Raw genomic sequence first — 10,000 nt, forward strand, 5'->3', positions numbered from 1 at the left:
ACCCGCTTCAAAACAGGAACACTTTTCGGTGAGTTGGTTTCAATCTCAAACTTATCCAAACTTAATTCACAGCGGATAAAGATTTATAACTGTTTTATTGTGAAGCTTGAAACAAGTCGTTCGATTTCATTAATTTCCGAACAGAAACAGAACGGAATCTAACGATCTCATTATTTTCTGTTCCTGTTGGCTGGCTTTGCAAATGCTAGATTTTTGTCACAGTTTAGCTTTTCAAGGAAAAGCCATGTTAGATGTTTCGACTGTCGATTCCACTTATCCGGTACCGTGATATATAGAATGAAATATTAAACCAATATTGAAAGATCTTGAAACGAGGAGATTTTACTACAAATCGTTCACAATCTTCGAAAACTGGAGTTAATGTTCAGTTTCGACGATGTGAATTTTTTTTGTTTGACACAAGTTCTTGCAGTACTGAACAGTCTATGCCAAATTATGAAATAACATGACCGCCTAAGGAAAGATTATCTTGCTTTCAATTAGTATCAACCATTTGCTTCTCTGTTACCAACTTGGTAGCAAAACAAGAGAGAAACCTCACGATTTCTTCATTTATATGAAGAGTGTTTCTTAAATTGTTGATGTTGCAGAGGGACATGAATTTGTCAGGGAGACATCACTGAGACGTAGTAAAGGCAACGAGCGGGGTTCTTCGTCAGTTAATTAAGGTACAGATTTAACTGTCATAAGACGCTGTCATCAGCTGAAATTTCTCTTCCATTTACGGTTAAATACCTTATTTAATTACTTAGTTTGTTTCCCTGCGATTTCTTGCATAGGCACTCAAAGTTTTTTTGTTTTGTTTTTTTGCTTTAAGAAAGCGAGAATTGAAACTTTTTGTTGCGTTACAAGTCAATTTAAGTTCCACAGTTTCCTTACTGTAATGAGTCAACTCAGTTACTTCCTCTCGGTGAGCTATCGGATGATAGATCTGTCTTCAGTTCAACTATATAGTCCAAGTGCATTGTCGGCATCAAGTTCTGTTTATCGCACTGAATAGGTAAATACTAATTTTAATCAGAGAGCTAAAATTCATTTGAAAACGCAGGAAAGAAGCTGTGGTCAACTGCTGAAAAATCATAAAATTACTCTGAAATCGGGCTATTATAACCAAAAAATGATTCAATGTTTTAAGTCGGTAGAATCAGAAGGATCAGCTCTCTTCTCATTCAATAAAATGGGACTCTGTTTATTAATCTTATAAAAAGCGATCGTTCACAAATCATGACTGAATCAGTTTAGGAAGCGGTTTGTTCTGCTTTCTCAGTTTCAGACTGGAAGATGAGTGGAAATGTTATTTTATATGAGAATGAAGGATATGGAGGGAAACAAAAAGTAAGTAACAAATTGCCATTGGAGCTAAATTGTGTTTTTTCTTGCTAAGACATGGTTTCCGAGTTGTTGTGTCGAACTCCAGTCGTGGAGTCACGGCGCTTTAGATTTAACTCCGAGTGTAAAGCCGAGAGGCCAATAACATTTTGCACCTTGGGAATTTTACAAAACTAGGTCACAACATGCTTTATTTGTGATCGAAGCTATTTCAATTCAGTATTTCCAAACGCTTGCCACGGATCACATTCCTGGCAAAGTGCATAGATATAGGTCTTTTTGCTTAGCGAATCGTGATCTCAGTTGCGGATATCGATCGACCTTTTTAACAACAACCATTCACAAAATGTAAGAAATCGTTTTCCCCCATTGGCTGAAATATCTTTTGATGATGTCTCAAGTAGAAAGCTATACCGAGCTTCTTGGTAACATAGAATTCGAGAAGCTGAGATGGTTTGACTCTCCGAAGGAGATTTTGCAGGTTACCATAGATTTGATCAACTGGCAAATACACTTTTCACAGATATCCTTTTATTTAAAATTCTAGAGTTTGGATGGTGACTGCACAGAATTGCGAAATCTTGAAGAATTTTCCGATGGAGCACGCTCGGTCATTCTGAAAGAGAATGCCAAAAAATGGCTAGTGTTTACTAAAGTGAATTTTCACGGAGCAGAAGTTGCTTTGGAACCTGATCGACGGTATACTAGTTTAGATTCCATGGGTCTGGGAAACCCTATTAAGAGCATGAGAATCTTCCCAGCTCCGAAGGTACTAAATTAATTTAGTTATGCTTCACTTTTATTTCAAGCGAACTGCTTACGAACTTTGAAATAAAATGAACGTTATTTAGCTGTGTCAAGTGTATTTAGCACTCAGACACTAATTGGCGACACTTTTCAGAAATCAAATCATTAGTTGATTTTCAAGGAGAGGTGAAAACCAGAGAAAAACCTCTGGAAGAGAATAGAGCCGTGAACCAAAAATCTCAACCTAATCGACACCAAACCTCGGAATCGAACCCGCAGGTCACATCGATGGGAGGCTATTGCTCTCACTGCTGCTATACAATTTATGAGGCCTAGAACACCTTGTTTGTAGATGCTCTGAGTCCAGATCCCGTTTTGACCATAAACTGTCATTGGTGGTCGCGAATTCGACAGAGGCACCCAACGTCAGTTTTCGGAAAATATCTGTTCGGAAGACAATTTGAGATCTAGAATTTTCGGAACATTTGTAGTAAAATTTCTTACTTGCCTGCCTGTCCTAGGATTTTCGAACAACTAAAAAATGGTATAATTGCCCATTGTAAACAGATTTTTACCCAAAAAAGGTCACCTAGAATTTTCGGGAGCCTTTTTTCTGGCTGAAATTTTCGAATAGGTAAGTTTTGATCCCTATAATTTTCGGATCACTAGACTTTCAGCTAGGAAATCCGAACAGATCAAAATTTTTTAGGGAATAAAGATATGCCTATATCTACCGTTTAAATACTAAAATACGTTTAACAATACTATGTTTAAGTGGTTTTAAACTATATTGTCGTTGGGTGCCCCTGATTCGACGCTACCATATCTTGTACTAGACGACTGGTTCCTTCAGTCATTTCGCTCAGTTGCGTTTTTTAAACTCTGTTGTCTTTATTACTGGTTTCGTTTCTTACACGTCCCCACAAGCTTCTGCCGTATAGAAAAGTTCTGTTAACTTCTATGTACAATATTGACAAAATCCCGAAACTGTGGATAAACACAGCTTTTATTTTCATATTTTCAGACTGGGGCTATTATTTTGTTTGAAGGCGAAGCCTACGGCGGAAACTCACAAGTAATGTCACTATTCTCTCATTCAACGTTCTTCGAACTACTCGAGAATATATAAACTATTATCGTCTACCGAAAACTTGTTTGCAAACAAATGTTTCAACAGAAATGCATTCTTACAAGGCAGTGACAGTACACTGAACAGATGCAGTAGGTCAGTCTAACAAATTCCACTCTTTCTTTCGCAGGAAATGATGAATGAAGGGTCCGAAGACCTGACGAAAAATTTCTCGACAGGAGTTCGGTCGGCTATGGTAGATGAACAGTCTGAGAAATGGCAAGTGTTTGCCGAAGTGAATTATCAAGGAGCAAAAGTTCTTTTAGAGCCAGGACGAAATTACACAAGCTTAGATTCTATGGGCCTTGGAAGTGCTGTAAAGAGCTTAAAGAAATTTGACAGCAACAAAAGAGACGAGCATGAAAAGTAACAATAAATCGTCTTTAGATTTGCTCGACATTACATTTCGCAGTTGTTATCTGTCTTCAAGACAACGGCTCCTCTACACCGATTTTTTGCATTATTTGAGTGTACTTTGAAAAGCTAAGGAAATACATGTTCGGAATCTTTTGCTAAGAATGTATTACTTAAGTAAAAAGAGAAACTCCTTCGGCGAATTCAAGAGCGGAGTCTCTCCCTCTCTCTCTCTCTCTCATTTCTCTTTAATTTGCTCACGGAATTTGCCTATAAGAAGATTATCTCTAGATTTGTATAATCCCCGCATCCGGCCGCGTCGATGCGACACGTCGACGAACGCTATGAACACGTCATTTCGTGCAGATTGAACACTAACTTCAAGTTAGACTTTTTTTTAAAAAAAAAAAAGCCTTAACTTTCCAGGAACAAAGTTGTCATGAAAGGAGAGGATGTTTGGAGAGAAAACGTAAATTCAAAAGTCGTCAGGTTGTCAGGTCCTTCATAGTAACCTTGAATGTGGTCATATTTATGCATACTGTATATGTTTTTTGCTATTTTGGATTAGACCTCGTTCGGACCTGACGTTTATCCCAAATCTTAAATATGTTGTAGTGCTACTGTTTGTAGTTTTGCTTTAAGGAAGCCACCGAATAAATGAATAAATAAATACCAAACTAAAAGCGCTTTGCCCCTAATGTTATGACAAGTTACCCGCATTGTTGACTTCTATTTTAACCATTCAAGCACAAAAAAAAAAAAATCGTTTATCGGTGTGCTTATTTTAAATCGAAGCACCACATCTAAAAAACAAAAACGCACTTTCGCCCTTTCTTAGGTAAGCAGGGGCTATCCAACTGTACAACTTCGTTTTGAGTGAAATCATGATCTGAAACTTACATTTCATCATGAAAAGTAAAGCCTGGTCAAATTTTGCGTGCGTTTGGCCACCCCGTTCAACACATGTCGCAACGTCATGAAACAATGAACATGTTGCAAGGTGTTGCGTTAAAATGTTGCGGGCGTTTGGCTAGGCCTTAAGCCCTGGGTTTTCGAAAGTCCGCTGTAAGTTCATATTTTGCTTGAAAACTGAATCTAGCTACCATTCTCGAATAGAAAAAAATGATCTTTAGAGTGCATCGGCGAAAGACGTCCTGTCCTTAAATTTTCATGTTACTAACACTTCTCAGCCAAATATTCCAAACAGATACACTTCCCGTAAAGTTTCAAAGCATACCCGTGCAAAGTCAAAATAGAACTGTGATAAGTATTTTATTTATTTAGTGGATTTGAAAATACCCGGCCTGTTTATTACTTTTCAGGAAGATGTTTCCACAATTCGATTTTCCTGGTAAAGAACAAACAAAATTCTAACCACATAACATTTGGTGGTGTCTTAGTTTGCATCTTTTCAAAAAAAAAAAGGTCATTCCGTTTTCTCCAAAGACTCGTCCAAAATTGCCCCTTTTTTTCAAACGACTAGAATTTTCAAATCAACCCACACAATGGAACGTTAGACACATCTTGAATTCTTGTCAAATGAACCTCAACAGTATCATAAGAGGTTTGTTTTGATGGTATTAACAACACTCTTCCTGGAGCCACACCCACAGCCATTAGCCGAACGAAATTTCCGTGATTAAAGCGGTATTGCTTTAAGTTAAGCTGTTTGGGCGGGGCTTGTTCTGGGTATAGTGACGTGAGACCACTTGATGGTTAAGTAATTGATTGCTGGAAGGCATAGACAGAGTTTTTCATTCGGTTTAATTAACTAAACAAATGTTTTACAGAGCAAAAAGGTCAACTGATATTGTTCAGTAGCTTAGATAGACGGGAAGGCATCCCAGAGAGGGGTGTAATTAATATGTGCGCTCCGGTTTTGTGACCTTATATGGTGCGACAAAGCTATCTACATTGTTTTCAAAGGCACGTGAATTGTTTTTGGAATGAATAAAAGGGCTTTAGCCAAATACATCTTTACTGATCATTTTGGTCATCACATCCATCACAGCTTACCAGCTTTAGAGGCCTTGATTCAACTTAATTTTCGAAGACGATCAATCCAGGTAAGAGTTGTATTGGTTGGCCCTGAAGCCCACTCCCTCTTCAGCATTCTTATGCCATCTCAATGAAGGCGACGAATAGTTTCGTCAAAAATCCGTTTGGAAAGACCAAGTTCACCAACGATGTTCGAAGATAATATTGCATGAAATGTTACACAGTGGAACTTAAGTATCACGACCAAGCTAGCATTTTTGGTAGGGAAAAATGAGCTTGAGAATTTAGCGAATGAGATTCAATACCCCACAGTTTTCTTTTTCACTCTTGGCTAAACAATCCGTACAGATGCTTTATAACCTATTGCGTCAAACCCACAATTGTGGTGTGAACAAGTCGTCGCTCAGCAAATACCAATTAGCCTTTGAGTCTATACACAGTTAACAGGGAAAGTCACGGTTCCGAATGTTTTCTCTTGGTTGTAGATCATGTCTAACAAAACAGTAGCTTTGTGGGAGAATACAGCGCAAGGAGGACAATCTATGGTAAAACAATCCAATTCCCTTACGTTCTTTCATTTTTCAAAATAGGTCAAACTGGAGGCCTACAGTCTCGTGTTCGAAGAAAACACTGCTACTTGCTCAAAAAAGTTCATGGGAGGGGGAGGTGTACCACGAGAACGTGCGAAAGTTAGAGCGAAACCTTTTGTGCACCATGCGGTCTCTAGCAGATTAAGTTAATCGATATGTGTCCATGTGTTACAAAAATATTGCGTGCAGTCTTGCATGTTATCTTATTTCTGTGGGTCGAGAAATTGTGTGTGGCTGCAATCCCCGATAGGGTGACACCATCCATCTAGCACAGTATCAAAAAACAATTGGGAAGACCAGATAACTTCATCACAGACAAGTATCAATGCGAATGTGCTTTTTTATCGATTAATTGGTGTGTGTTGTATTTATTTGTTTTTATTGATATATATTGCCGCCAGTTGTAAGACCCTTGTAATTTAGCATTTTGTTTCAACTGGGTGATGAACTTAATATTAATAATAATAATAATAATAATAATAATAATAATAATAATAATAATAACTAGTAATAGTTTTCACTACATCTGCCCCACCCAAGATAATATGGATGGCAGCTGAGATGTTTTCCAAATAATATGTGCTGCACATCGTGATATCTTCATTTTATTTTACATGTAATTAGGTAGGTAAATGAAAGTGAGATGCAATTAAAGGATGGGCAACAATTTTCAATTTCCACCAACGTTTATTTGATACGCTATCGACTGAAAAGCAATTTACATAATTATGGAAAATGCCTTGAAAATATGATAGTAACTCAGGAACAAGAACATTCAATGACTAGAAGGTAACATTTCGTCGTCATCTTCCTTTGTCAACTTTTTGATCCATGTGGTTCTTTCCACGGTACTTTGAAATACAATAAAATAGGAACACAACTCGGCTATTATATTCGGATCGCTGATTTTTATTATCTATGAATAACTGTCGTAAAAATGATCGAAGATTGTTTGAAAATGTTGATACTGAGACTATATATGCTTTTGCTTTCTGAGGTTGCGTCTAGCAGTTTGTAGCCGAGTCTGTCGCCCTTCTTTCCTTTGTGGCTGAGAAATCGTCGCCCCTGTTCTTGATTTGTGCCTGAAAATTCGATTTCTGACCCAGGCAATATGGTTTTCTATCACATACTATAATCTTTGATTTTCAAAGTAAAAGTGCTGTAAATATTCGAAAATTATTTGTCGATTTGTCGATGCTCCTTGTGACTTTCTGCTACGTGACTCAAGTTACCCAGAACACCTCGCGAGCTCGGTGAACAATACTGGTGCCCTGCCAGAGCAATACCGGCATTACCTTGCGCGCTCGGTAACGATTTACATATTTTTCATTTTTGCGCCGGGGCTTCTTGGTTGCCTCCTCGGGTTTTGGTCCAGGCCAAAACCCTGCGGGGGCAATAATAATAATAATAATAATAATAATAATAATAATAATAATAATAATAATAATAATAATAATAATAATAATAATAATAATAATAATAATAAATATTATTTTTTAAAAATTGTTAATCTTATCAGAGATCCATCTAAACAAGCTGTCTTCCAACTCTTTAGACTACCGACAAGGATGTTCCAGACCTGACAAAGACATTGCCTAATGGTGCTAACTCTATCCAAGTTGGCGATGCGGCTGGAAATTGGCAGGCATTTGTTAATGTCAACTATGGCGGTGCACACGTTCAGTTAAACGCAGGCCAACTGTACAACGATCCAGGGCAGATGGGACTGAATACCTCAGTGAAAAGCATTCGCAAGTCTCCCTGAAAACGCTGCGGAGCCACAATCGTGTGACTGGAGTGACAAGCGCCTTTTTGTAACCTCTAACGAAGAAAAGCTTAACTTTTCTTTTTTACTGTAACAGGTGAAAATGGTCTGAGAAATAAACTTTGGTTGAAAATGATCAGTTAAGTTTCATTCTAATGTTTGCCACGTTGTAAGTAGCTGAACTTTGACTGATACTCTTTAAAAAGGCGGAAATTGTTGCCGAGTGTTGTCATCGCGACTAGCAATTTTTACAGAATTAGATACGGCACGAAAAGTCCGCGTGCTTTACAGATGCTTAAGGTTTACAGCGCCCGTAGAAAACTCATGGGAAACTGTTTGCTTGGTGATGGACAGAAGGACAACTTTCAAAGCAGAGTCCTGGTAGGCAGGATTCAAGTCTTCGACCTCCGTAAGATTAGTTTCCTTCGCAGCCGTTATTAAGGTCGTCACGCAACGCTCCTCCCTACTAACGGCCGTTAGTGGGGAGGAACGTTGCGTGACCGTATCCTAATAACGGCCGCGAAGGAGACTACCGTAAAATCGGCTGCAAATAGAATTGTTAAGCTTTGTCCTGGCTCCATTCCTTGACGAGTAAGTATGGCGTTACAACATTCGAGTGAAAGTTAAGCCGTCCTGGGTCAATTCTGGCCTCCTAACGGGTGAAAGTCACCTGTGCTTGCCACTTTAATACAATCACAGCATTCATTTTGGGGTATTTAAAGAAAGTGGCATGAGACCTTATGCGTCCCATGGCGCAAAAAGGACTGATGAAAGAAAGTGGGTCTTTATTAAGATTCCATCCTTCTCTCCACTCCTTCCCGAGTTGTGTCATTTGCTTTGGGTTTTTTCAGTAGGTTTTGTCGTTTGGGGCTCTCATCTTAATTGGACCAAGAAAAGTATCGTAAATACTCTGTAGCTAACGGCCTTTAAATATTGATGATACACTTTAGCAAGAATATACTAAGAACATACCCAGGCTGAGAGTCTTCTAAGAGTGTCTTCATCTTGCACAAAGAGTGTTTTTCTGTTTTTCAGTGTCAGTAGTATTAATAAAGGTAAAAGAAATGTAAGACTGTAGTCTAACAGAACAACGGGACGTTTTTCAACATTACTAATGTGGTTTTCTTGTTGCATGAAGAACAATTCAGTTCGATGTCGAACTTGGCAAAATACAGAACTTTAACAACATGTTAAGAACGTTTTCACACTCAAAACCATAAAAAAATCAGGACGTTCAGCTACAGCCCCAGATTTGACGTTCCTATAAAAGAAAAGAGTGTACAATGGCCTTTTTTCCAGCAATCCTATGTTGCGGGCCAAATAAAGCACCACCATTTGCTACATGGCGTCTTTTAGAAAGGGATAGCATCAAGGGTATAAATTTCTGATTTTTGGCTGATATATTAAAAAACGATGGGCTTAGGCTTATGTCGCAAAAAATGTAAAAAAAAGATTCCCCTATAACAGAAACCCATGATGGGTTTCTGCCTATAATGATTGCTTAAAACCGCCGTCTACGTAAGACTGTTTAAATAACGAGCCCAAAGAGTTCTGCCTTTTCAACTACCCAGATACACACATACTGCAATCTTAACTTCTTCAATCTCAAGATCGAAATGTTAATTCTCCTTACTTACTACCATACAATTATTTCCATGTCAGTTAGGGGATTTGGTATTACAGAAAGACCATCTGATTGATGATTTCTGTATTCTCATCACCTGCCTGGTTAACACTGTACTGATAATGCAAGGAGAAATTAACATATTGATAACTCATGGGAATAAAAGGGATAACCACCATCAACGCGGAAAGCACGTGTCACCAATTCTGAATCCAGTTCTCAAAGGATTTTCACTGGTGAACAATAACACGCACGTGACAACGTCACGCAATGTCTTCGTAACACCACAACTCAGCTTCAACAATATTTACAGACTTTTCAGTTTTATTTCTGTCCTCATACGGGCAAATATATTCTTCAATAGAGCTCTTCATGACCTTTCAAAACTTTTTAGAGATGTTGGACAAACCTAAACAACTGGAAGAGGTACCACAATGAAGAAT

At 38.2% G+C, this 10,000-nt stretch overlaps 2 protein-coding genes across 4 annotated transcripts in view; both read left to right on the forward strand.

The window, feature by feature from the left end:
* LOC137967293 (gamma-crystallin D-like) overlaps positions 1 to 4,271 on the forward strand; it is an 8,704-nt gene extending 4,433 nt beyond the window's left edge. The window contains exons 1-6 of one of the 3 annotated variants that reach the window (XM_068813810.1): positions 1 to 28; positions 612 to 689; positions 1,289 to 1,356; positions 1,898 to 2,119; positions 3,122 to 3,172; positions 3,357 to 4,271. The exon at positions 1 to 28 is cut by the window's left edge and continues 74 nt beyond it. In XM_068813810.1, the coding sequence (XP_068669911.1) occupies positions 1,303 to 1,356; positions 1,898 to 2,119; positions 3,122 to 3,172; positions 3,357 to 3,596 (567 nt within the window). In that variant the 5' untranslated portion in view covers positions 1 to 28; positions 612 to 689; positions 1,289 to 1,302 and the 3' untranslated portion in view covers positions 3,597 to 4,271. The remainder of the gene's footprint in view (positions 29 to 611; positions 690 to 1,288; positions 1,357 to 1,897; positions 2,120 to 3,121; positions 3,173 to 3,356) is intronic. The other 2 variants (XM_068813811.1, XM_068813812.1) reach the window with 2 other exon arrangements.
* A 1,231-nt stretch (positions 4,272 to 5,502) lies between these two features.
* LOC138013363 (uncharacterized) lies at positions 5,503 to 8,069 on the forward strand. Its single transcript, XM_068860415.1, has 3 exons — positions 5,503 to 5,646; positions 6,064 to 6,123; positions 7,724 to 8,069. Exons 1-3 carry the CDS (start codon positions 5,527 to 5,529, stop codon positions 7,931 to 7,933), a joined length of 390 nt encoding a protein of 129 aa, XP_068716516.1. The 5' UTR covers positions 5,503 to 5,526; the 3' UTR covers positions 7,934 to 8,069.
* Positions 8,070 to 10,000: the final 1,931 nt, after the last annotated feature.

This window comes from Montipora foliosa, chromosome 8, assembly GCF_036669935.1.
Source record: "Montipora foliosa isolate CH-2021 chromosome 8, ASM3666993v2, whole genome shotgun sequence".
NCBI lineage: Eukaryota > Metazoa > Cnidaria > Anthozoa > Scleractinia > Acroporidae > Montipora > Montipora foliosa.